At 40.3% G+C, this 27,596-nt stretch overlaps 3 protein-coding genes and 1 long non-coding RNA gene across 4 annotated transcripts in view; 3 read left to right on the plus strand and 1 right to left on the minus strand.

Moving 5' to 3' along the window:
- Positions 1-4,996: 4,996 nt before the first annotated feature.
- Positions 4,997-10,016, plus strand: LOC310781846 (basement membrane-specific heparan sulfate proteoglycan core protein-like). Its single transcript, XM_083642478.1, has 10 exons — positions 4,997-5,145; positions 5,354-5,644; positions 5,950-6,222; positions 6,312-6,426; positions 6,529-6,686; positions 6,880-6,981; positions 8,072-8,140; positions 8,527-8,586; positions 8,753-8,821; positions 8,947-10,016. Exons 1-10 carry the CDS (start codon positions 5,079-5,081, stop codon positions 9,009-9,011), a joined length of 1,269 nt encoding a protein of 422 aa, XP_083498604.1. The 5' UTR covers positions 4,997-5,078; the 3' UTR covers positions 9,012-10,016.
- An 8,985-nt stretch (positions 10,017-19,001) lies between these two features.
- LOC310781747 lies at positions 19,002-20,305 on the plus strand. The gene is made up of 3 exons (XR_014552977.1): positions 19,002-19,250; positions 19,725-20,018; positions 20,123-20,305. It is a non-coding gene; the product is annotated as an uncharacterized lncRNA (long non-coding RNA).
- LOC310780784 (basement membrane-specific heparan sulfate proteoglycan core protein-like) lies at positions 20,306-26,719 on the plus strand (the record flags this gene model as incomplete). The annotated part of the gene is made up of 14 exons (XM_083641288.1): positions 20,306-20,312; positions 20,860-21,150; positions 21,540-21,818; positions 22,329-22,619; positions 22,733-23,005; positions 23,211-23,501; positions 23,853-24,125; positions 24,215-24,329; positions 24,445-24,602; positions 25,021-25,122; positions 25,372-25,440; positions 25,630-25,689; positions 25,869-25,937; positions 26,074-26,719. The coding sequence occupies 14 exons, from the start codon at positions 20,306-20,308 to the stop codon at positions 26,133-26,135; spliced, it is 2,340 nt and encodes a 779-aa protein (XP_083497414.1). The 3' UTR covers positions 26,136-26,719.
- The window catches only part of apobec2b (apolipoprotein B mRNA editing enzyme, catalytic polypeptide-like 2b), a gene marked incomplete at its 5' end in the record, with an annotated part of 3,745 nt that continues 2,763 nt past the window's right edge, over positions 26,615-27,596 (minus strand). Inside the window, 2 exons of the mRNA XM_083642356.1 lie at positions 26,615-26,751; positions 27,544-27,596. The exon at positions 27,544-27,596 is cut by the window's right edge and continues 311 nt beyond it. Coding sequence (XP_083498482.1) covers positions 27,560-27,596 — 37 coding nt within the window. The 3' untranslated portion in view covers positions 26,615-26,751; positions 27,544-27,559. The remainder of the gene's footprint in view (positions 26,752-27,543) is intronic.

The following is a 27,596-nucleotide window of genomic DNA, read 5'->3' on the forward strand; positions in this document are numbered from 1 at the left end:
ACAATATGCATATGTTTGTAGCAGACACTGTTGTTTTGAGTGTTTAAAACTCCTGCCAGTCATCCAAATCCTAACCTGAACTGAAGACACATACTAAGCAGATAGATGCACATTGTCAAAAAAGTACAGTATGTTTTACTGTTTGTTGTCTGACACTTTCGAGATTGTAATCATCCATTGACATAGACAAAATGTGTATCAATACATTATCATATAGGATAAATGCAATTGTGGTTTTACATACTGTATAAAGGCTCTTCAAGTAATTGACCTTGGGTGAACTGTCCTTTCCATTTAGACAACAAACCCAAACCAACACTGAGCAAGGATCCTGGCTTTAAGCAGATATATTTTGGAGAAGCAGTGTCCATCAGCTGTAGGGTTGGTGAGTCGTCTGGCTGGGAGTATCTGTGGTACAAAGACGGACAACAACTCAACACTTCTGACCCCAGTAATGACAGTTATATCATCAGCTCTCCTGCGCCCTCTGATGGAGGGAAATACACATGCAAGGCCACTAGAGGAAGACCAGCATTCCTCACAGAGGACAGTGAGGCATTGACTCTAGTTATTATTGGTAGGTAGAAACTATGATTTAAAATGATTTAAAGTGTTATGTTTTAGTAACATATATTGCACCTTTCTATACATAAAATGCAGGTTTTCATCTATGCAGATGACATGGTAATTTACTGTTGTCCTGTTATCCTCACTGAAACCTTTAAAAACCTCCACGCTTATTTTGAAACTGTACAAGCTACTCTATTTAATAATAATGCTCAGAAGACAAAACCATTATACCAAATCAAAAACCATGGAAAAATATCTTACACCTGTTTTTACTAGAAGAAAAGTGACTAAGTCTTGTCTTTTTTACGTATTTAGGAATTTTAATTGATGACTGCCTTTCCTTTAGGACACATATTTAGCTCCTTTCCACAAAGCTAAAACTGACTTTGGGATTTGATTTAGTAAGTTATGTGTTTTTTCTTTTGCAACTAAAGAAACTGGTCACTGCCACTTGTATGCCAGTGCTTAATTAGGCCATTTGCCCATGGGAATCAGTTAGGTTCTCTAACAGTTCACATCTTTACTATCAAAGCCATTCTGAGTTTTCCATTTGTTGCATACTTCCAGACCCTCCCAAACCATCTCTGAAGCTGAAGACACGCTGGTCAGATGTGTTCCAAACTGAGAAGGTGGAGTTGAGCTGTGAAGTGACTGGCAGCTCTGACTGGACTTTTACCTGGTTCAGAGATGCACAGGAGCTCCATAATGACCCAACCCTGTCCCTGGGTGCAGAGGGATCATCACTCATCATCTCTTCAGTCGGTCCAACACATCGAGGAGGCTACACCTGTAAAGGTCATCACAAAACCAGGAAGTTCAGCTCTGCACTGAGCAACACAACTGATATCACAGTTTATGGTGAGTTCTGTAAAACATTTTGTCTCAGCTAGTTTAAAACACCTTTACCTGTTTATCGTTTATTTTAATTTACCATGTTTGTTTAATCTGACAAAAGACAACACACTTGCATTGTTTGTAGCAGACACTGTTCTTTTGAGTGTTGTTTAAAACTCCTGCCAGTCCTCCAAATGCTAACCTGAACTGAAGACACATACTAGGCAGATGCACAGTATCATTTCTGTTCCTAGAATGCAAATGTTGTATATTTTACTGTTTACTGTCTGAAACTTTCCATATTGTAATGATACTTTATGATATGTCATTGACATATCAGACAAAATTTGTATTAATACATTATCATGTAGGCCTCGTGTAGATGTAATTGTGGTTTTACATACTTAAGGCTTCAAGTAATGAACTCTAGTAATGACCTGGGGTGAACTTTCCTTTCCATTTAGACAACAAACCCAAACCAACACTGAGCAACGATCCTGACTTTAAGCAGATATATGTTGGAGAAGCAGTGTCCATCAGCTGTAGGGTTGGTGAGTCGTCTGGCTGGGAGTATCTGTTGTACAAAGACCGACAACAACTCTCCACTTCTGACACCAGTAAAGACAGTTATATCATCAGCTCTCCTGCGCCCTCTGATGGAGGGAAATACACATGCAAGGCCACCAGAGGAACACCAGCATTCCTCACAGAGGACAGTGAGGCATTGACTCTAGTTATTATTGGTAGGTAGAAACTATTATTTAAATGTTACATGTAAGTGTTATGTTTTAGGAAAATATGCCTAAATGTGTAAAATGCTGATCCTCATCTATATGCAGATGACATGGTCATTTACTGTCGTTCTGCTATCCTTTAAAAACCTCCAAGCTGATTTTAAAACCATACAAGCTACTCTATTTCATTTAAAGCCTATTCTCAATGCTCAGAAGACAAAACTTATATTGTATACCAACTCAAAATCAAGCCGATAATTTATTTTACCTGTTGTTACTAGAAGGCAAAGTGACTAAGTCCTGTCTTTTGAGTATTTAGCCATTTTCATTGATGACTGCCTTTCATTCGTATGAAGTCGTATTTTTTTTATTTTGCATAAAGAAACTTGCCACTGCTTATCTAGGCCATTTGCTCATGGGAATCACTTCGGTTCTCTAATACCATCTTTAATATCAAAACCATTGTGAGGTTTCCATTTGTTGCATACTTCCAGACGCACCCAAACCATCTCTGAAGCTGAAGACAGGCTGGTCAGATGTGTTCCAAACTGAGAAAGTGGAGTTGAGCTGTGAAGTGACTGGCAGCTCTGACTGGACTTTTACCTGGTTCAGAGATGCACAGGAGCTCCATAATGACACAACCCTGTCCCTGGGTGCAGAGGGATCATCACTCACCATCTCTTCAGTCGGTCCAACACATCGAGGAGGCTACACCTGTAAAGGTCATCACAAAACCAGGAAGATCAGCTCTGCACTCAGCGACTCAACTAATATCACAGTTTATGGTGAGTGCTATAAAACATTTAATTTATCTCAGCTACAGTCATTTTTAAATACAGCATTATTATTTAATTTGTGATGTTTTTAATCTGGCAAAAGACAATATGCATATGTTTGTAGCAGACACTGTTGTTTTGAGTGTTTAAAACTCCTGCCAGTCATCCAAATCCTAACCTGAACTGAAGACACATACTAAGCAGATAGATGCACATTGTCAAAAAAGTACAGTATGTTTTACTGTTTGTTGTCTGAAACTTTCGAGATTGTAATCATCCATTGACGTAGACAAAATGTGTATCAATACATTATCATATAGGATAAATGCAATTGTGGTTTTACATAGTGTATAAAGGTTCTTCAAGTAATTGACCTTGGGTGAACTGTCCTTTCCATTTAGACAACAAACCCAAACCAACACTGAGCAAGGATCCTGATGTTGAGCAGATATATGTTGGAGAAGCAGTGTCCATCAGCTGTAGGGTTGGTGAGTCGTCTGGCTGGGAGTATCTGTTGTACAAAGACGGACAACAACTCAACACTTCTGACACCAGTGAAGACAGTTATATCATCAGCTCTCCTGCGCCCTCTGATGGAGGGAAATACACATGCAAGGCCACCAGAGGAACACCACCATTCCTCACAGAGGACAGTGAGGCATTGACTCTAGTTATTATTGGTAGGTGGAAACAATAATAGTAGTATATAGTTTGTTTTTTGTTTAGTGTCAAATGTGGATCATCATATATGCAGATGACATGGTCATTTATTGTTGTAATGCTATCCTCACTAAAGCCTTTAGAAATATTCAAGCTGATTTTAAAGATACAATGGAGTGATATTTTGAGAGCATCTTGCTTTCTTAATTTGATGTATTTGCTGTTGAAACAGGATAGAGAAACACTGTGATCAGATACGACTGATCACAATGTTCATCATGTTGACCCATCTGAATGTGAGGATTTATCTCATGTTCGATTATCCATCAATTATTATAACTACCAATAACGATGCATTGGTTAGATGTCTTTACAGCATCCAGAAGAAAGAAATTGTTAAACCAAATCTAATCTTCACAAAATAATATATTGCTGTTTTTATGTAGGTCTTCCTTTTCCGTCTCTGGAGCTCCAGACACCATGGTCTGATGTGTTTCCCTCTGAGAGAGTGGAGATGAGCTGTGGGGTTCAAGGCAGCTCTGAGTGGACTTATACATGGTACAGAAATGAACAGAAACTCAGTGTTGACCAGAATGTGTCCCTTGGTGTGAATGGATCATCTCGCACTGTGTTCCTTGCTAAAAAAGAATACACTGGAAACTACACCTGCAGCGGACAACACAAAACCAGGCGTGTAAAAACTGAACCCAGCAATGCACAACTTCTCACTGTTTATCGTGAGTATTCTGTCAGATCAGAATAACTTGTCCTCTTCTGGTTACTGTTCTTTGTACAAATAGCAAAATAATTGATTAACACAAACATTCATTTTGCTTTGTATATGTACCGTGGGGGGGAGAGGTTAAACAAAATGTAATGTTCACAAAATAATATTTTGCTGTTTTTATGTAGAACTTCCTTTTCCGTCTCTGGAGCTCCAGACACCATGGTCTGATGTGTTTCCCTCTGAGAGAGTGGAGATGAGCTGTGGGGTTCATGGCCGCTCTGAGTGGACTTATACATGGTACAGAAATGACCAGAATGTGTCCCTTGTTGTGGGTGGATCATCTCGCGCTGTGTTCCTTGCTAAAGAAGAATACGCGGGAGCATACACCTGCAGCGGACAACACAAAACCAGGCCTGTGAAAACTGAACTTAGCAATCCACAACTTCTCACTGTTTATCGTGAGTATCCTGTAAGATCAGAATAACTTGTCCTCTTCTGGTTACTGTTCTTTATACAAATAACAATTGATGATATCACAAAAATAAACACATTTCTTGTTTTGGGTATTTAGCGAACAAGCCTAAGCCCTTGATGACTCAAGATCCAAGTGATGAGAAGGTGTATACTGGAGAGTCTGTCACCTTTGGCTGTACAGTCAATGTCTCATCTGGCTGGAAGTATCTATGGTACAAAAACGAAGTGCTACTGCCTCCCAGTGGTGGTGATAGTTATAGCATCCCTGCTGCTAATTCATCGGACGATGGGACTTACCGGTGCATGGCGAGGAGAGGCAGTACAGCATTCAATACAGAGCACAGTGAGGAACGGAATCTACGCATATCTGGTGAGCCAAAGAAGAAGAAGAAAATTGTTGTCATGTTTTTTTTTGTTTCATTGAGTAAGTTTCAGCATATAAACACACCTTCCCGTTATTACATTTTTCATTTTTTTTGTCATGTTTTAATGTATATAGCAGCAATAATGTGGAAATATATAGCATGATATATCTAAGAATATGAAAAAAGGCTAATCATGTATCTGTTTCTCTTTAGAAATCCCGGTACCACTCTTGAAGCTAATGAGCCCGTGGATGCATGTGTTCCCCACTGAGAGTGTGGAGTTGAGTTGTGGCATTCAGAGCAGCTCTGAGTGGAAGTATCACTGGTACAGAGACAGTGAGCCACTGCCAGCTGGTCCTTCCATTTCTCTGACTGATGATGGAGGGAATCTATCCATCCTCTCTGCTTCAGACTCACACCAAGGACAATACAAATGTAGAGGACGACACAAGAGCAGGCCTGTCAGCACCATGACCAGTTCTGGACCTACACTCCAAGTCTATGGTGAGATTTGTATTTTGGAATTGAGCAACGCAACCCTTCAAAGGAATACTTTGACATTTTGAATTGTATATTGTTCTCCACCAGACACTAGAGGAGGGGAGACACATTCTAGGAATATCAGTCATTTCCAGAAAACTTTACGACACGTTTGGGAAATTATTTTTTTGATGCTGATGAAGAAACAAAACCTCAAAATGTCAAAGTATCTCTTTAAGACAAAAAGGCCAGTTGCTCTGGAAAATGCAGTGTAATCTACATCAAAGTATTAGCATATTGATGACAATAGCATGATGACCTACCCTCAGATAAGATGCCCCAGGCTATACTGACGCAGAAACCAGAGCACAAGGAGATGTACATTGAGGAATCACTCTCCTTCACCTGTGAAGTTAATGTCTCCTCTGGATGGGAGTATCTGTTGTTCCACGATAGCAAACCACTCCAGGTGTCTGGAAAGACTCATGTCATCAACTCTGCTGTCAAACCAAATAGTGGATCATATCAATGCCGAGCGAAAAGAGGAAAGAACAAACCATTCCAGACAACCTTAAGCCAGCCTCTAAATCTTCACATTCAAGGTAAGCTTCTGTTGAGGTCCTCCTTACATTTGTCTGTAAGTATGCAGATGTTGACTGAGTCCATCTAATTTGTGACTGTGGTTCTGCAGTGCGGCCAACGGCGGTCATGACCCTGTTAACTGGCTGGTCAGAAGCCTTCTCCACCGACAGCCTGGTGCTCAGATGTGAGGTGGAGGGAAGCCAAGACCTGTGGAACTACACATGGTATGATCAAAAGCTCTGGAATGAAGTGTAATAAATGTGTATCTCATGTGTACTGTGGGTAATCTCACCTCTTTGAACATCCAAACGTGCAAAACTCTACAGGTTCAGAGAGGAGGACAATATCAAGCTGGCTCACTCTGAAAAACACACAGTCACACCCGAGGAGAACCTGAACCAGAGCCAATACATCTGCCAGGGTATCCGCACCAGGAGGCCAACTTTTTCTCAAAAGAGCGAGCCCTTCAAGACCAAGAACCTCCGTGAGTATTACCGCGGTCAGCTCGGAAGAGAGGGTAGAAAGGGGTGGGGATTGCTCTGGCGTCTGGCAATACATGAATTATATTGCTCAGAATTATATCTCCCTGTCCCTGATAAGATGAAGTACAAATGTTATCACGTCTATCTCACTGTCATTCTCTCTCTCTCTGTCTCTCTCTCACCTCTTTTCTGTAGTTCTGAAGAGAAGGGTGCTTCTCGCCATCTCTGGATGTCTCTTCTTTGGCCTCATCGCCGTCTTTCTCGGATGCATTGTCCTCAGAGTGACCCGCAAACCAGGTTTTGCTTTACCTTTTTGGGAGTTTTTCAGTGTATGTGCTCTTAGACAAAATAAGCATTATTAAATGTGACGAATACCATGGTGGCATCCTGATTCATTGAACATGAAACTGTAGGCTAGCTGCATCTACAGTCTAGATCAGGGGTGGCCAAACCAAGGCCCGCGGGCCAACTGGGCGGCTTTAGCTCAGGAGGTAGAGCGGGTCGGCCAATGACGCAAAGGTTGGCGGTTCGATCCCCGCTCCCTCCCAGCTGCTTTCGTTGTGTCCTTGGGCAAGACACTTAACCCTCCTTGCTCCCGATGGTGTGCAGGCACCCTGCGTGGCAGCCTGCCGCCATCGGTGTATGAATGGGTGAATGTAAAACTACCTACTGATTGTAAAGCGCTATATAAATACAGGCCATTTACCATTTAACTGCGGCCCGCTGCCCGTTTTTAAGTGGCCTGCCATGAATTTAGAAAAAAAAAAGTAAAAAAAAAAAATGCTAAAAACGTTTTTCAGTTTTTCTGTTTCAAAGTTTAAAACGGAAAACGAAAACGAAAACGGGGGAAAAAACTGAAAAACAAAAAGAAAAAAAAACAGTTTCCCCCCATTTCGTTTTTTCAATTTAAAACCATTGAAAATGGGTTATACTTGGGCACCCTGACATGGTCTATTTATTAAAAAAAAAAAGAAAATACTGAATTAATGTTTAATACTAATGTTATGTTAAATTATCTCTGTCTTAACCTGTTGGCACAGGAAAAGAAAATTTGATAACATACAGAAATACCCATTGTAATAGGTGAGCGCATCAATAAACTATGTGTCATATATTTATTTAGGTAGAAATTAAATTTTTGATGGCACAAGGGTTTTCTGGTCCAATTTTTTTGCCGCGAAAACTGCCGCGCTTAATATTGTTTGGCCCGCGACTCCTTATATTTTTCTGTATGTGGCCCACAACCAAAAAAGTTTGGCCACCCCTGGTCTAGATCGTCTAGATTCTAAACAAGCTTTTATGAGAATATCTTTTTACCACGAATGACACACAGGTCATGGCCACTGCAGCCACAATGAGGTGACATGTTCTCTTTTTTAATTCCTAGCTGAGGATGAAGATAAGCCAGCAGAGGGCAACCTGTTTCTCACCATGCCTGAGCTGAAGGCACGTGATGGTATGTGTTGACACCAAGTCTATCTGGTGGTTTCTGCGACTGCTTCTGCTTTTACAGATATAGCACCAGTGGGAACTCATTTTAGAGCTATTTCTGAAACTCTTGAGAAACTAACACTGATATTTAAGTAAACCAGGCATGTAATTTAAAAAATCGGATCCAAGGCACTCTCCCGCCCCCCCAAAAAAATCTTGAATAAAAGGCTTAATTAATTGCATAACAAATGAAAAAGCCAACATGTTTCGGCCTCACACGGCCTTCATCAGGGCAGTAATAAACCAGGCATGGCATGTACTGTATGTACTGTATGACACCTATACCCCCCCCTCCACACTCACATGCCCCCCCCCCCCCCGCCTCACATGGCCTCCCTCCTCCTCCTACAGATGTACCCTGTCCACTGACTGAGTATGTCACTGAGCCAGCACCAACTGCTTCAAGTAAAGGTAAATAACCCCAGACAACAGTAATGCATTTGATGGAAAAAAAATGGTTAACATGATACAACAAATACATTAAAAGTCCCTCGGTTCAGCTCTTACCTGACCATTTATCTCTGCCTGGTTGTGAAGCTGTTTTTGTTCTACCTTTTCCCCCCAATCTCACTTGCAGATGGGGAGGACAATGACAGCATTAGCAGTGAGTCAACACCCCTACCCATAGCCTCCCAGGAGGAACAAGGTATTACAGCCAGATTACAAAATGCACTGATATTCTCTCTATGATAACGGGCACGTTACCACTTCCTTCACATGCATAATGTAATATTGATCCATCTCCACATCGCCCTCTGTCTTTCTCTCTAGCTGTCACACCTGAGAGCCTTGATGCTGCAGACAGCAATTGGCGGCTGATGTCCTTCAAACACTGATTCACTGACGACATATCCATGCACATAATCTATCTCTCTTCTATCTACTGTATATAAAAGGGAGCTAGGGCTCTGTCTGTTTGTCTGTCTGTCTCACTGATGACACCATCAGTGATGTCATAAATTCGCACACACACACACAAAGTCCCAGTGATTATGTCATCAGTGATGTCATAAATTGTGACACCATCGGTGATGTCAGAGGCATTGTGACAATGTGACATCATCAGTGATGTCATAAGAGGTTAGATGTCATCAGTGATGTCATAAAAGCAGTTATGACATCATCAGTGATGTAATAAGAGGTTAGATGTCATCAGTGTGATGTCATAAAAGCAGTTATGACATCGTCATCAGTGATGTAATAAGAGTCCCACTGATGCTGTCATCAGTGATGTCATAAGAGCAAAATCAAGTATATGTAAGTGTATGTTGCCAGCTCCAGGACAGGTGATCCAGCATCCCTGAATTATGCCATCAAGGAGCAGCCAGGGCGAGGCCGCCCATTGGGCGAGCTGTGTACAGTATGTGAGCTGCTCAGCTGCAGGGCCAGCTCGGCGAGCTGCAGGGCGGGCTCGCCTAGGAATCGATAAGCGTGCGAGATGCCTAGTTATTAAAAACTACTGTATGTATACATTTCTTCTGCATTGAACAGTACTCAGCAGCACATTATAAATTGTTGACGTCTGTAAATCTCTGTTTAATTTACATTATTATTATTATTATTTGTATTGTTGAATTTAGTGCTATATTATAAAGAAGTTTGACTGTAAACCACTCGTAAATATCCAGACCATTATGCATGAAATTAGCATACATCTCAAATGTTATTATCCTACAGGAAGAGTAGACCATTAGTTCTGCCTGTCAATTCTTTGAACAAACACGATGTCAGTAGATGTAATTTATTTAACCCCAATGTCTTTCTGCCTTTTACATTTCATCAATGGCTCTAGAGCACTGAATGAAAACAAGAGCCAGATCATGATGTATCGTATGGGGCGTGACCCCTCAGATCATGATGTATGGGGCGTGACCCCTCAGATCATGATGTATGGGGCGTGACCCCTCAGATCATGATGTATGGGGCGTGACCCCTCAGATCATGATGTATGGGGCGTGACCCCTCAGATCATGATGTATGGGGCGTGACCCCTCAGATCATGATGTATGGGGCGTGACCCCTCAGATCATGATGTATGGGGCGTGACCCCTCAGATCATGATGTATGGGGCGTGACCCCTCAGATCATGATGTATGGGGCGTGACCCCTCAGATCATGATGTATGGGGCGTGACCCCTCAGATCATGATGTATGGGGCGTGGACCCCTCAGATTATCCCCCTGCTTTTCCCCCTTCAATCCAAACATCCGTCAAAAATCTCGGTGTGACTTTTGACAGCGCCTTTAAATTTGATATAACAGGTTATCTCTGTCATAAAACAAATTTCCAATTTCCTTTTTCCAATTAAGGCTCCTAGCAAAAGTAAAGGCCTATCTCTCCCCCGAAGACACAACTGGATTATGACTCTCTGTATGTTGGTATTGACCAGTCATTGTTGCGTCACCTGCAGCTTGTGCAGAATGCAGCAGCTCATCTTCTCACTGGTAAGCTAAAGTGCGAGCACATCCCTCAGTGCGTTTTACAATTGATTTTAAGATTCTGTCGTTTGTTTTTTAGAGATCTAAATGGGCTGGTCACACTTCAGTATCCAGCTAAACGCCACTGAGATCGGACAATCAGCTGCTGCTGGTTGTTCCAAATACTAGGCCGAAGAGCAGAGGTGGCCGAGCCTTTGGGGCGGCTGCCCCTAGGCTCTGGAATAGCCTATAGCCTGCATTGGCACATTAGATCTGCTCAGACCCTATAGAGATTTTGTAAGTCTTCTTTGAAGACTCACTATTTTATATTTCTCCCCTGGCGTTCAACTCAGGTTGAGCTGGACACCGGAAAACTTTTATAATCTCTTGTATTTTACTGTATTGTATATTATGTATATTATGGTATAATGTTAGCTATATTATTATGTACTGCATTGCTTTTATTATTTTTACCTTTTTCTTATTGACCTGTACAACACTTTGGTTAACTCTGGTTATTTTAAATATGCTTTAATAAAGTTTGAGTTGAGTCGAGTTGAGTATTGCTTTGTTTACTAAAGGGATAATGAGTCTGTGTGCTATGTATATCACATAAAGTTATAACTCTCACAGTATTATGACATTTATTTATTTATTTATTTATTTATTTATTTATTTATTTATTTATGTATTTATTATTAATAATATTATCACTATTATTATTATTATTATTATCATCATCATCACTGTTGTTATTATTATTATTATTATTATTATTATTATTATTATCATCATCATCACTGTTGTTGTTATTATTATTATTATTACAAACTGGGATATATGGGGAGCATATTTAGATACTACATTATAACATGTTTTAAGATTTCAGGGGTAGCCTATTCACCATGTAGCCCCACCCACTTGACCCATTGTGTCACGACTTCCTGTTCAAAACAACGGCGGTTTTACCTTCTCAAACTAGTCTGACTCACAGGAAGTGTAAAGTTGTGTTCACACTTCCTGTTAGTCTCTCAAGCCAGACTGTCTCTTCTACATAAGGTGAACAGTATACAGCAATAGGCCTTTCTTCTATCAAATAATGCTGCATACAGAATCATTTTATATTACATCACTCCTCACTCCATGTCTACTGTAACACTATGGGGAGCATGTTGGAATACTCTATTATAACATATTTATTATTACCCCAGTATATGCTAATTCTATTTTAAAAAAATGAAATAAAAACCCACTACATTTTAAATCCCAACTAGTTAAAAGTCATGAAAAAGGTGATTTGAAAGCTTTAGATCGTTAAAACGTAAAACTTTAAAACTGAGCGCAGCCTCTGAAAGACGGTAAGTTAGCTCAATGGTGGCCAAGCACAACAGTGTGTGGATACGATTACGATATGATAACACACGCTACACGCCATTACTGCATCATCTCATTTCTGCATTCTGCAGCAAGTGTGTGCATGCAAATGATGACATGCTTACAAGTCAAAAGGCACAATGGGATGTTTTTTTTCTTAAGATGCCCGACAGCAAGGTTGCGTAGATTTATGGGCATGGAACTGGAGCCGAAGATACGCATGCGCAGAACGAGTGTGCATACGCACAACCGATTTATGAAGCATAGGTAGGATGGATGTCAGACCAGGGCCTTCAACCCTTCCTCTACCTCCGGCTGCTCTCACTCAAAGCAGAATATGCAGAGGTGGAGCAAGGTTCAAGGTTCAAGGTTCAAGGTTTTTATTGTCACATACAGCATCACAGAAGCAATGAGCAGTGAAATTAGGGCCGCAGCCACTCCAAGACTGTGCACATGCAGAGACAGACAAGACAACATAATACGGTCAAAAGTTAAAAACATAGTGCAGTCAAATATAGTAAGAACCAATACTAAGTTAAGAAGTTAAAATTAAGAATTAAAAAAAAAATTGGATCGATAAAATTGGATAAACGCTAAGAGTTCACCATGCGCATTCAAGTCTAGCCGAGTAGGGGGTTCCCCCAATAGCACCGTAAATCCCCCAATAATTTGATAGGCAGTAGAAGAAAAAGAAAAGAAAAAAATATATATATACATAGCAGCAATAAACATAATGCACTACAATACCAAAAGAAGTGCAAATGTATCTAAAGTATGATGTACTTTAGAGTAAATACCTGCATTCTAAACCTGTGGTGAAGCCATGGTAATGGTATGTCCTCCTCCCTCCTGCATGATAGGCTCAACCACGCTCTACCCACAGGCTCTGACTAGTGCACTTTAACCATGATGCACTTCTACATGAAACACTTACGCGCACCCAGGCATCCACTCACCAGTACATATTCCACACAGACATGTTCTTAAAGGACTGCAATAGAAACAGGCTTTTTGCTTTATTGCGTTTTCATCCTTTTGATAGTGGTGGGCCTATGTATATATGTATGATATGTATATATGTGTTCATTGTCACAAGTCTTCAATCAATCAATCAATCAATCAATCAATCAATCAATCAATCAATCAATCAATCACGTTATGTATCATCCAGTCCCTGTGTGGCTTGTGCAGCCAAATTGGCAAACATCCTTCAAGGAGTAACTACACCCAAAATCCCTAATGTTTGGTGAAGGCTGACACCTGATGATGGGGGAAAGAAATAGGGTACTAAACTGGATGTCTCTCATTGGCTGGCCTTTGCGCCAGCCAGGTGATGTCACCACCTGTTGTACTCTAATAGAGGGTGACATCACAGGGCACAGAGACCAGCCAATAAGAGAAGGCCAGTTCATTATTCTATGTTTCACATACTGCTATACGTGACATTCCTGAGTGCCCTTGAACGGGCATAGTAATAATAACCATCATCATCATCATCATCATCATCATCATCATCATCACCATCATACATTTGATCACTACATATATGTTATGATTATGGACAGACATGGATGTAAAACTGCTTGATTTGTTGGCGGAGGCATACAACCGTGAGGCAGTTATTTCTAGTTGACTTATGAGAATTGATAAGTGTGAATAAAATGCTTTCCATTTTTAAGTAGAGAACGGAAGATGACGCCTCCTAGCTGTCAAAAGAGAACCTCACTGTGGTGTCTGTGGGTGATGGGCAGGGCGCACAGAAAAAAGATTCACGAAACTGTCGTTTGCAGTTCCTCTTAACGCTCCAAGTTGGTTATGCAAACACAGTTGAAAGGGAACATGCACATTGGTGAAAATAAGATGACCGTAAGCCATTCGTATCTTCGACTTGATTGCATAGGGTTTGGTTTCAGGTCTTCTTTGCTTTCAGTTGAATCAGTTCTAGACTATTTCCGTTCTCAAAACGCCTAATAGAAGAAAAGTCATTTGAGATCTTTTTTGTCAAATCTTTAAAATTTAGAACGTATGTCTGCACAATATTTGGTTTGCACCACCATTCGCCAACTTGTCAAGACATTGATATAATTGCATGTTTCGAGTCCTTAACTCCTGTCACTTTTTAGTGCTGATCATCAGCAGTAACAAATTCATGTCAAACATCTGAGTGTGGTTGGCCAACACATTTCCTGTTGCTTCAAAGGAAATGTGACAGAGACAGAGACAGAGACAGGCAGAGACATGAACGCTGCTGTCCTGAGGTGAGATTCACCTCAAAACACGCCCATGTAGACGCATTTCCTCTGTAACAGAAACCATGCAGACATACTGAACTCGCTGACAATAGCTGTGCTTTGTGCATCTGTCAGTCTCCACACATGTGACGCTCCATGGAAAATGTGGCTTATCAAGATCTTCAGCGTGATATGTAAGTTTAATTTTAATCTCAATCTTTGTGATTCAGCAAACTGATGAAATACATTTTTAAATGTTCATTTTAGAGATAAGATTAATACAATAATTAATCCACCACATAGATTTAATCATATTATATTTAAACTGTTGCATTAGAGTTTAACCAATCTATCAACACCATGTCTTCAGCTCATTCAAGAGATAAAAAAGGAATTATGTAAAATATGTCTTGCAGTATATAGCTGAAACTAGAAAATTCAGAGCCATAAATGAATGAATGAATGTCTCTTTTCAACAGCTCTCACTGCTCTCTGTGCAGCTCAGGATGCTGGTCCGGATGGTGAGATTTTTGTTTTGTTTACATCTGTTTAACAAAACCTCAATGTGTCTTGTATCATGCTGCAGATATGCTGCAGATGACGTGATTTGGAATTTGCCATTTAAAGCTACGTGAGAACTTTCCCTCTGCATGGGTCTCATAGATCATTGGTTCTCAAATGGGGGTCCGTGGCACTTTGCAAGGGGGTCCGCGAAAAGTTTTCAGGAAAATAAAAATAACTTTTTTTTGTGTGCAAAAGCTTCATAGTTCAACGGAAATATTTTATGCTTTAAATCTAAAATGGTTCATGGATTACATTCTCATCTAACAAATCTATCAATTTAAAAGTCAAGCACGTTGTTACCGTGGAAACAATTCAGCTTAGCCCAAAATCACAAATCAGAATGAGGGGGTCCCCGGTAGATTTTCTAACTTGTAAAGGGTCCTTGGCTGAAAAACATTTGAGAACCTCTGTCATAGATCGAAGCAGATGTACTCTTCTTCGCATTTCCTTGAGACAGAAAATTGGCACAATAAAGCAGACACAGAATTCAGATGTAAAAACAAATCTACTAGTCAAGTGTTGTCACCCTAAAGTAAATGAACCAAACCATGTTAACAATTGGAATAACTGTGCAGTTTTGAAGCTTTGGGAATTAATTTGATTTGTTGAGTCCATAAAATGATCATTTCCCTCATAGACTTAATTTCAAGCTCAGACACCTGCAACCTGCTGTATTGAGGAAGCTATAGCACTGGGGTCTGTTGCATTGATCAGGAGCGTAATAAGCAAATGCGGGGGGATATCCAGTCCAATGTATGCCCACAAACGTGTGCGACACCAAAACTCCAAAGGGAAGAGCTTGCCACATAAGCCTTTATGAATAAATAAAAGAGAATGTTGCTCTCTTCGTACGGGTGTCCGGGTAGGACAACAGCGGTAGTTTCCCTGCCGGGGGAAAAGAAAAAACTTTATATATATATTTTTAAAATGTTGCTCTTGGCCAGGGAGGGACGCACTTTCTTTGTACAACAATGATTGGTGAGAAACAAATCACGGGTGATGAAATATCACCATAGTAGAAAACAGACATTGTTGATTGCACAATTACTCTTCCTACTGAGAGAGGAAATCTAACATGTATCTCCAAAAAAGCTATTTTCCACAGGAAAGAAAAAAACATTCCCATTTGAACATAGTATAATAGTAAAAACAAACTGTTAGAGTGGGACCAGTACTATACAGAATTGTGCCATGCGCATAATAATAGACATCACAATGCAGGTTCCCATCAATTTTGAATGGTGTCATTCTAAAATGTTGAACACTGAACGGCAGTCAATATTTCAAGAGCAGAGATGATCCTCAGAACATAATTGTTTTTAAAATTAAGACCCTTATGTGTGTATTTTTTTATGGCAACAATCACTTTGTTAGATTGAGGTATTGTTGTTTTATATATAATTTTGGAACGTGATTCATTCTTAATGGCACTTAAGACCTATTCTGCATCACTAGTTTCACAGTGAGGCACTTGGACATAGATGTGTATTGTATTGTTATTTCTACACAATCAAGCATTATCTTTTATTAATCTTCCAGACCGGCCCAAACCATCTCTGAAGCTGAAGACACGCTGGTCAGATGTGTTCCCTTCTGAGAGAGTGGAGTTGAGCTGTGAGATTGAAGGGAGCGCAGACTGGACTTTTACCTGGTTCAGAGATACACAGAAGCTCCATAATGACCCAACCCTGTCCCTGGGTGCAGAGGGATCATCACTCACCATCTCCTCAGTCGGTCCAACACATCGAGGAGGCTACACCTGTAAAGGTCATCACAAAACCGGGAACATCAGCTCTGCACTCAGCAACACACCTGATATCACAGTTTATGGTGAGTTTAAAACATTTTGTCTCAGCTAGTTTGAAACACCTTCACCTGTTTATCGTTTATTTTAATTTACCATGTTTGTTTAATCTGACAAAAGACAATACACTTGCATTGTTTGTAGCAGACACTGTTCTTTTGAGTGTTGTGTAAAACACCCAGTCCTCCAAATGCTAACCTGAACTGAAAACACATACTAGGCAGATGCACAGTGTTTACTGTCTGAAACTTTTTGAAATTGTAATGATACTTTATGATATGTCATTGACATATCAGACTAATTTTGTATTAATACATTATCATGTAGGCCTAGTGTAGATGTAATTGTGGTTTCACATATTTAAAGCTTAAAGTAATGAACTCTAGGAATGACCTGGGGTGAACTTTCCTTTCCATTTAGACAACAAACCCAAACCAACACTGAGCAACGATCCTGACTTTAAGCAGATATATGTTGGAGAAGCAGTGTCCATCAACTGTAGGGTTGGTGAGTCGTCTGGCTGGGAGTATCTGTGGTACAAAGACGGACAACAACTCTCCACTTCTGGCACCAGTAAAGACAGTTATATCATCAGCTCTCCTGCGCCCTCTAATGGAGGGAAATACACATGCAAGGCCACCAGAGGAACACCAGCATTCCTCACAGAGGACAGTGAGGAATTGACTCTAGTTATTATTGGTAGGTAGAAACTATTATTTAAATGTTACATGTAAGTGTTATGTTTTAGTAACATATATTGCACCTTTCTATACATAAAATGCAGATTTTCATCTATGCAGATGACATGGTAATTTATTGTTGTCCTGGTATCCTCACTGAAACCTTTAAAAACCTCCACGCTTATTTTAAAACTGTACAAGCTACTCTATTTAATTTAAAACATATTCTTAAAGGAACACTCCGCCTATTTTCAACCAGCTTTGTATCATTAGAACATCAGTAGTATATCAGAAAACTGTAAACGGTTTTGAAGTCTGTCATTTAATTTGACAGTTATTGAGTGTTAAAGTGTGGACCAGTGACATCACTGGTCCACACTAACTCAAATTAATAACTCATTAACTCAAATCAACTCTCAAACTGTAAACGGTTTTGAAGTCATTCATCTAGTTTGACAGTTATTGAGAGTTGATTTGAGTTAATGAGTTATTAATTTGAGTTAGTGTGGACCAGTGATGTCACTGGTCCACACTTTAACACTCAATAACTGTCAAATTAAATGACAGACTTCAAAACCGTTTACAGTTTTCTGATATACTACTGATGTTCTAATGATACAAAGCTGGTTGAAAATGGGCAGAGTGTTCCTTTAATGCTCAGAAGACAAAACCATTATACCAAATCAAAAACCAGTGAAAAATATCTTCCACCTGTTTTTACTAGAAGGCAAAGTGACTAAGTCCTGTCTTTTTTACGTATTTAGGAATTTTAATTGATGACTGCCTTGAGGCCACATATTCAGCTCCTTGACACAAAGCTAAAACTGACTTTGGGATTTGATTTAGTAAGTTATGTGTTTTTTCTTTTGCAACTGAAGAAACTGGCCACTGCCACTTGTATGCCAGTGTTTAATTAGGCCATTTGCCCATGGGAATCAGTTAGGTTCTCTACCACTTCACATCTTTACTATCAAAGCTATTCTGAGTTTTCCATTTGTTTCATTCTTCCAGATCCACCTAAACCATCTCTGAAGCTGAAGACACGCTGGTCAGATGTGTTCCAAACTGAGAAAGTGGAGTTGAGCTGTGAAGTGACTGGCAGCTCAGACTGGACTTTTACCTGGTTCAGAGATGCAGAGGAGCTCCGTAATGACCCAACCCTGTCCCTGGGTGCAGAGGGATCATCACTCACCATCTCTTCAGTCGGTCCAACACATCAAGGAGGCTACACCTGTAAAGGTCATCACAAAACCAGGAAGATCAGCTCTGCACTCAGCAACACAACTGATATCACAGTTTATGGTGAGTTTAAAACATTTTGTCTCAGCTAGTGTAAAACACCTTTACCTGTTTATCGTTTATTTTAATTTACCATGTTTGTTTAATCTGACAAAAGACAGTACACTTGCATTGTTTGTAGCAGACAATATTCTTTTGAGTGTTATTTAAAACTCCTGCCAGTCCAAAAGCTAACCTGAACTGAAGACACATACTAGGCAGATGCACAGTATCATTTCTGTTCCTAGAATGCAAAGTATGTTTTACTGTTTACTGTCTGAAACTTTTGATATTGTAATGATACTTTATATGTTATTGACATATCAGACACAATTTGTATTAATACATTATCATGTAGGCCTACTGTAGATGCAATTGTGGTTTCACATATTTAAAGCTTAAAGTAATGAACTCTAGGAATGACCTGGGGTGAACTGTCCTTTCCATTTAGACAACAAACCCAAACCAACACTGAAGGATCCTGGCTTTAAGCAGATATATGTTGGAGAAGCAGTGTCCATCAACTGTAGGGTTGGTGAGTCGTCTGGCTGGGAGTATCTGTGGAACAAAGACGGACAACAACTCTCCACTTCTGGCACCAGTAAAGACAGTTACATCATCAGCTCTCCTGCGCCCTCTAATGGAGGGAAATACACATGCAAGGCCACCAGAGGAACACCACCATTCTTCACAGAGGACAGTGAGGAATTGACTCTAGTTATTATTGGTAGGTAGAAACTATTATTTAAATGTTACATGTAAGTGTTATGTTTGAGTAACATATATTGCACCTTTCTTTACATAAAATGCAGATTTTCATCTATGCAGATGACATGGTAATTTACTGTTGTCCTGTTATCCTCACTGAAACCTTTAAAAACCTCCAGGCTTATTTTAAAACTGTACAAGTTGCATTGCTTGTAGCAGACACTGTTCTTTTGAGTGTTGTTTAAAACTCCTGCCAGTCCAAATGCTAACCTGAACTGAAGACACATACTAGGCAGATGCACAGTATCATTTCTGTTCCTAGAATGCAAAGTATGTTTTACTGTTTACTGTCTGAAACTGTTCTGATTCATTCTTAATGGCACTTAAGAGCTATTCAGCGTCACTACTTTCACAGTAAGGCACTTGCGTATAAATACATAGATGTGTATTGTTATTTCTACACAATCAAGCATATCTTTTAATCATCTTCCAGAGCTACCCACACCATCTCTGAAGAGACTGACTAAGTGGAAAGATGTGTTCCCTTCTGAGAAAGTGGAGATGAGTTGTAAGGTTAATGGCAGCTCCGACTGGACCTTTACCTGGACCAGAAATGGAGTGAAGCTCAACGAAGACTCAGGGACTGTGTTGGCTGCAGACGGATCCATGTTCACTATCATCTCTGCATCACAAACATATTCTGGTAATTATGTCTGTAAAGGAGTACACAAGACAAAACCACTGGTTACCACTGCAGATAGTAACTCACTTCACCTCAAAGTCTATGGTAAGTTCTATTATGTTCCATCAGTCAAATTATTGTAGTATTTCAGGATAACATTTAATGTTGAATAATTGATATGGTACCTTTTGTCTTTCATTTTTAATTAGAAAATAAGCCCAAGCCCATAGTGACCCAATCTCCGAGCTTTGACAAGATGTACACTGGAGAGCCTGTTTCCATCAGCTGCATGGTCAATGAGTCGTCTGGCTGGGAGTATCTGTGGTACAAAGATGGAAAAGAACTTCAAACAACTGCTAATTATACCATGAATTCTCCAAATGCATCTAACAATGGACAGTACTGGTGCCGAGCCAAGAGAGGCAAGGCCTCATTCTATACATCAGACAGTGAAAAGACAACTCTGCAGTTCTCTGGTAAGTTCTCCATTACAATATAGAGTCATCATCAAGCCTCGTCCTGCACTTCAAATGACCACCTCATACTTGTGCACATACCTCTGTACAGAACCTGGGTGTATTTTTGGACATATTTATGTACATATATAACTTTCATTTCTAAACTAAGCTAACAATACATATTTGCTCATTCTGGGTATAAGCTCTTGCACTGCAAATCTGTAAATTCACACAATTTTACAATATACATATCTGTAAATCTATTAGTGAGAAGTGAGAAGTCTTTCTAGCAAATAGGAATTTGGTGCTATAGCACGATCAAGATGTTTTTAATCTTATGTATTTGTATTGCTATTTCCTGACTTATTCGATTTGCTATTTCCAATTCTTAGACTGATGCTAAGACTCCATTCCTGTTAGATTCGCTAACACCACCCATCTTTAATATCAAAATCTTTGTAAATTTTCCATTTGTTGCATACTTCCAGACCCGCCCAAACCATCTCTGAAGCTGAAGACACGCTGGTCAGATGTGTTCCAAACTGAGAAAGTGGAGTTGAGCTGTGAAGTGACTGGCAGCTCTGACTGGACTTTTACCTGGTTCAGAGATGCAGAGGAGCTCCATAATGACACAACCCTGTCCCTGGGTGCAGAGGGATCATCACTCACCATCTCTTCAGTCGGTCCAACGCATCGAGGAGGCTACACCTGTAAAGGTCGTCACAAAACCAGGAAGATCAGCTCTGCATTTAGCGACACAACTAATATCACAGTTTATGGTGAGTCTTGTAAAATATTTCATTTGTCTGAGCATTACCTGTTTGTTTATTTTAATTTGCCATATTTTTTAATCTGTCAAAATACAATACACTTGCATTACATTTTTAGCAGACACTGTTCTTTTGGGTGTTGTTAAAACTGCTGTCAGTCGTCCAAATGCTAACATGAACTAAAGACACAAACTATAGCAGATGGACTGTATCGTTTCTGTTCATAGAATGCAAAGTATGTTTTACTGTTTGGACTCTGAAACTTTTGATATGGTCATTCATTGACCTATCAGTCAAAATGTGTATTAATACATTATCACATAGCATAGATGCAATTGTGGTTTACATCTAAAGGCTCTTCAAGTAATGACCTGGGGTGAACTTTCCTTTCCATTTAGACAACAAACCCAAACCAACACTGAGCAAGGATCCTGGCTTTAAGCAGATATATGTTGGAGAAGCAGTGTCCATCAGCTGTAGGGTTGTTGAGTCGTCTGGCTGGGAGTATCTGTGGTACAAAGACGAAAATCAACTCCCCACTTCTGGCACCAGTAAAGACAGTTATATCATCAGCTCTCCTGCGCCCTCTGATGGAGGGAAATACACATGCAAGGCCACCAGAGGAACACCAGCATTCCTCACAGAGGACAGTGAGGCATTGACTCTAGATATTATTGGTAAGTAGAAACAATTATTTCAAATGATTTGTTTGAGCAAAACATTTTGTTTTGTGTGTATATATATATAAAATGCTGCATGCATGTGTTTGCGTGTCTGTGTGTGTGTGTGTGTGTGTGTGTGTGTGTGTGTGTGTGTGTGTGTAAAATGTGGATCGTCGTATATGCAGATGACATGGTCATTTACTGTTGTAATGCTATCCTCACTAAAGCCTTTAGAAATATTCAAGCTGATTTTAAAGATACAATGGAGTGATATTTTGAGAGCATCTTGCTTTCTTTATTTGATGTTTTTGATGTTGAAACAGGATAGAGAAAGGCAGTGATCAGATACGACTGATCACAGTGTTCATCAAGTTGACCCATCTGAATGTGGGGATTTATCTTATGTTCGATTATCGATCCAGTATTATTACTATCAGGGAGATGTATTACAGCACCCAGAATGAGGGGGGGGGGGTATAACAAAATGTAATGTTCACAAAATAATATTTTGCTGTTTTTATGTAGAACTTCCTTTTCCGTCTCTGGAGCTCCAGACACCATGGTCTGATCTGTTTCCCTCTGAGAGAGTGGAGATGAGCTGTGGGGTTCAAGGCAGCTCTGAGTGGACTTATACATGGTACAGAAATGACCAGAAACTCAGTGTTGACCAGAATGTGTCCCTTGGTGTGGATGGATCATCTCGCGCTGCGTTCCTTGCTAAAAAGGAATACGTGGGATCGTACACCTGCAGCGGACAACACAAAACCAGGCCTGTAAAAACTGAACTCAGCAATGCAGAACTTCTCACTGTTTATCGTGAGTATCCTGTAAGATCAGAATAACTTGTCCTCTTCTGGTTACTGTTCTTTATACAAATAACAATTCATGATATCACAAAAATAAACACATTTCTTGTTTTGGGTATTTAGCGAACAAGCCTAAGCCCTTGATGACTCAAGATCCAAGTGATGAGAAGGTGTATACTGGAGAGTCTGTCACCTTTGGCTGTACAGTCAATGTCTCATCTGACTGGGAGTATCTATGGTACAAAAATGAAGTGCTACTGCCTCCCAGTGGTGGTGATAGTTATAACATCCCTGCTGCTAATTCATCGGACGATGGGACTTACCGGTGCATGGCGAGGAGAGGCAGTACAGCATTCAATACAGAGCACAGTGAGGAACGGAATCTACGCATATCTGGTGAGCCAAAGAAGAAAAAAATTGTTGTCATGTTTTTTTTTTTTTTTTTGTGTAAGTTTCAGCATATAAACACACCTTCCCGTTATTACATTTTTAATTTTTTTTGTCATGTTTTAATGTATATAGCAGCAATAATGTGGAAATATATAGCATGATATTTCTAAGAATATGAAAAAGGGCTAATCATGTATCTGTTTCTCTTTAGAAATCCCGGTACCACTCTTGAAGCTAATGAGCCCGTGGATGGATGTGTTCCCCACTGAGAGTGTGGAGTTGAGTTGTGGCATTCAGAGCAGCTCTGAGTGGAAGTATCACTGGTACAGAGACAGTGAGCCGCTGCCAGCTGCTCCTTCCATTTCTCTGACTGATGATGGAGGGAATCTATCCATCCTCTCTGCTTCAGACTCACACCGAGGACAATACACATGTAGAGGACGACACAAGAGCAGGCCTGTCAACACCATGACCAGTTCTGGACCTACACTCCAAGTCTATGGTGAGATATTCTTTTTTATTAACAACAAGATAATCTGTCATTTCAAAGTTGAACATGGTAACCAGTCAGATGGACAATTCCAATGGTCAAGGGCTAACATGCTCTCCTTATGCTTCAACCCCGGGTTCCATACTGGAGGAAGGGGGGAGGGGAGAGACATTCTATAATAAGTAATGTAGTCGTTTTAGGAAAACTCTATGACTTTTTTATGCTGGTGAAGAAATATAACCTCAAAATGACAAATAATCCATTTAAGAGAGAAAGACCAGTTGCTCATTGCACTGGAACATGGAGTGTAATCTACATGAACATAATTTGTTGACGATACCATGATGGTCGACCTACCCTCAGATAAGATGCCCCAGGCTATACTGCTGCAGAGACCAGAGCACAAGGAGATGTACATTGAGGAATCACTCTCCTTCACCTGTGAAGTTAATGTCTCCTCTGGATGGGAGTATCTGTTGTTCCACGATAGCAAACCACTCCAGGTGTCTGGAAAGTCTCATGTCATCAACTCTGCTGTCAAACCAAATAGCGGATCATACCAATGCCGAGCGAAAAGAGGCAAGAACAAACCATTCCAGACCAACTTAAGCCAGCCTCTAAATCTTCACATTCAAGGTAAGCTTCTGTTGACGTCCTCCTTACATTTGTCTGTTAGTATGCAGATGTTGACTGAGTCCATCTAATTTGCGACTGTGGTTCTGCAGTGCGTCCATGGGCGGTCATGACCCTGTTAACGGGCTGGTCAGAAGTCTTCTCCACCGACAGCCTGGTGCTCAGATGTGAGGTGCAGGGAAGCCAAGACCTCTGGAACTACACATGGTATGATCCACAGCTCTGGAATGAAGTGTAATAAATGTGTATCTCTCATGTGTATCTCATGTGTACTGTGTGTAATCTCACCTCTTTGAACATTCAAACATGTAAAACTCTACAGGTTCAGAGAGGAGGACAATATCAAGCTGGCTCACTCTGAAAAACACACAGTCACACCCGAGGAGAACCCGAACCAGAGCCAATACATCTGCCAGGGTATCCGCACCAGGAGGCCAACTTTTTCTACAAGAAGCCAGCCCTTCAAGACCAAGAACCTCCGTGAGTTTTACCGGGGTCAGCTCGGAAGAGAGGGTAGACAGGGTGGGGAGAGTCTGTGTGTGAGGATTGCTAGATAGACCAGAGGTTTTCAAAGTGGGAGGCTCCAAACAGTTTTCTCCACTTTTCAAAAGTCAGAAACTACTAAATGCCATCAGACTGTTTTGGATCTGGTGTAGTCTGAAGTGTCAAACAGCAATATCAGGCTATCTTGGCACAATTGTTGAGTGTCTATGGGATCAAATAAACATAATCATGAGCCCAGAGCGCCGTTTTCCTAGCTTTGTCCCACAGTCTCAGACTTCGAAAACCCCTTGGCTTAGACTATAATTATTTTTCCCTGATGAGATGAAATGTCCTCTATTCTCTCTCACTGTCATTCTCTCTCTCTCTGTCTCTCTCTCTCACCTCTTTTCTGTAGTTCTGAAGAGAAGGGTGCTTCTCGCCATCTCTGGATGTCTCTTCTTTGGCCTCATCGCCGTCGTTCTCGGATGCATTGCCCTCAGAGTGACCCGCAAACCAGGTTTTGCTCTACTTTTTGTGGAGTTTTTCCAGTGCACGTGCTCTATAAAGATAAGCATTATTCAAATGTGAAAATAGCATGGTAGCATCCCCCGATGGCTTCATTTACTGTATCACAAACCTATATACTGGATCCAGTCTACACAATCTGTTATACTGTAAGAATATTTCAGCTCAAATGACACACCTGTAGTAGTCGTGGCCTCTGTAGCCGCAATGAGGTGACATGTTCTTATTTATATTCTTCTAGCTGAGAAGGAAGATAAGTCAGAAGAGGGCAACCTGTTTCTCACCATGGCTGAGCTGAAGGCGCGTGATGGTATGTGTTGACACCAAGTCTAGCTGGTGGTTTCTGTGACTGCTTCTGCAGTGTTTTTTCTTCAGATATAGCCACATCAGGAACTCATTTTAGATCTATTTCTGAAATTGTGAAACCCCAGTAAAACATCTTTTATATTTTTGCCTTTGTACTGTATTGTAAGCACCTCCTCCTTCCTCCCTCCTACAGATGCACCCTGTCCACTGGCTGAGTATGTCACAGAGGCAGCACCGACTGCTTCAAGTAAAGGTAAATAAAATAACCCAGATAACAGTAATGCAGTTGATGGATACAATTATTCATTTGATAACAATGAGCTTACAGTATGTCCCTCAGTCCATCACTTACTTGACCATGTCTCTTTGCCTGGTTGTGAATCTGTGTGGACGTGTTGTTCTTTACTTCTTTTTTTGCAATCTCACTTGCAGATGGGGATGACAATGACACCATTTGCAGTGAGTCAACACCCCTACCCATAACCTCCCAGGAGGAACAAGGTATTACAGCCATATTACAAAATGCACTTACATTCTCTCTAAGTATCCCCTCTGATAACGGGCACATTGCCACTTCCTTCACATGCATAATGTAATATTGATCCCTCTCCACATCGCCCTCTGTCTTTCTCTCTAGCTGTCACACCTGAGAGCCTCGATGCAGCAGACAGCAATGGTGGGCTGTTGTCCTTCAAATAATGCCTCACTGATGATGATGTATATCTGTGTACACATTTCTTCTGCATTGAGCATGGTTGCACATTACATATTGCTGAGATCTGTAAATGGCTTTTTATGCTTTATTATTAATATTAATAATATTATTGTTGTTGTTGTTTTAGTGGTATTATAAAGAAGTTTTACTGTCAGCCACAGTTAAAAATATATAACTGAATATGTAAATATGTAAAAGAGCGTTATTCATCAAATAAGCACACAGTGTTATCAGCAGTTTATCAAAAACATGTAGATTAGTTCTGCCTCATAGCTGTGTTTCAATCCTTTGAACAAACACCAGATGGCAGTACGGTATATAGAATTTAGCCTTCTCCAAGGTCTTTTGGCCTTCTTAATTTCCTAAATGGTTCAGCACTGTATGGAATTGCTTTCATTGCTCTGTACGATATATTTATCCGTGTTATGTCGTAGCATGTTGTGCGTCTCCCTACATAAAATATCAAAATACAAAACAATAAATATGTCCACGAGTGTTCATTCAAACTTGATCACTGATCAGCAGCGTGTGTGTCTGCAAGAAACGTGATAGAAAGGGGGGGATTTCAGCTGTCCCAGAGCATCAGTCAAGGAGATGATCCTGTAACAGAAAGAAGACAGGTGCAATTTTATCAATCAAATCAATCATTTATTTCACTCTAGACCACAATTGTGGTGTGGAGTACGTTACATGAGACATAAACAATATTGTTGTGCATGGTAAACGGCTCACAGCAGGGATACAAAGCATAATATGTAAAGACAAATGTATACATATGCGTAGAGCTTAAGAGAAAACAAAACAAGACAAAAAGGAAACGATTATTTGAAAAGAAGTAATGCAGAAATCAAAAAGGCACCAAGTTTATATAGTAACTTTTGATTGCTTGTTTGGAATAAAAGTATACATTTGGCCATGGATGGGTGGTTAACATAGAATTTAGGCAATAGCTTTTTTCTAGCTTCATCAATAGTTTGGTTTTTACATTCAAAAATTATATGGAATTCATCTCCTAGGAAGTCTCCAGTACACACATTACAGAACCGTTTGCTCCTCTCTAGACCTTTGTATCTACCTATTATCTTTGGTATTCTGTTGTTGGAGAGTCCAAGGTTGCATAACGCTTGACGAGATTTCACATTTTCACAAAATAAGTACTTTTCGAACTTGAGGTCCTCCTTAATTTCACAATAAAAGTCGCATGAAGACATACTCTGAAGCTCCCAGTGCCAGGTCTGTAGGAACTGGTCTTTTAGCCTCTGCTCGACAAGCGTCTTAAGCCATTTAATATTATTTAGAATCACTGTCTCACACACAGAATATATATTTTTTTTTTATCGACTTCCGGAATAAGCATGTAGTCCTACTACATGGACTGCAACAATAACTGACCTCATGGACTCAACAGCTACTTCAAGATCGCGGTCAGCTTCTCCATGTAGTAG

Source organism: Poromitra crassiceps, assembly GCF_964638095.1.
Source record: "Poromitra crassiceps genome assembly, chromosome: 8".
NCBI lineage: Eukaryota > Metazoa > Chordata > Actinopteri > Beryciformes > Melamphaidae > Poromitra > Poromitra crassiceps.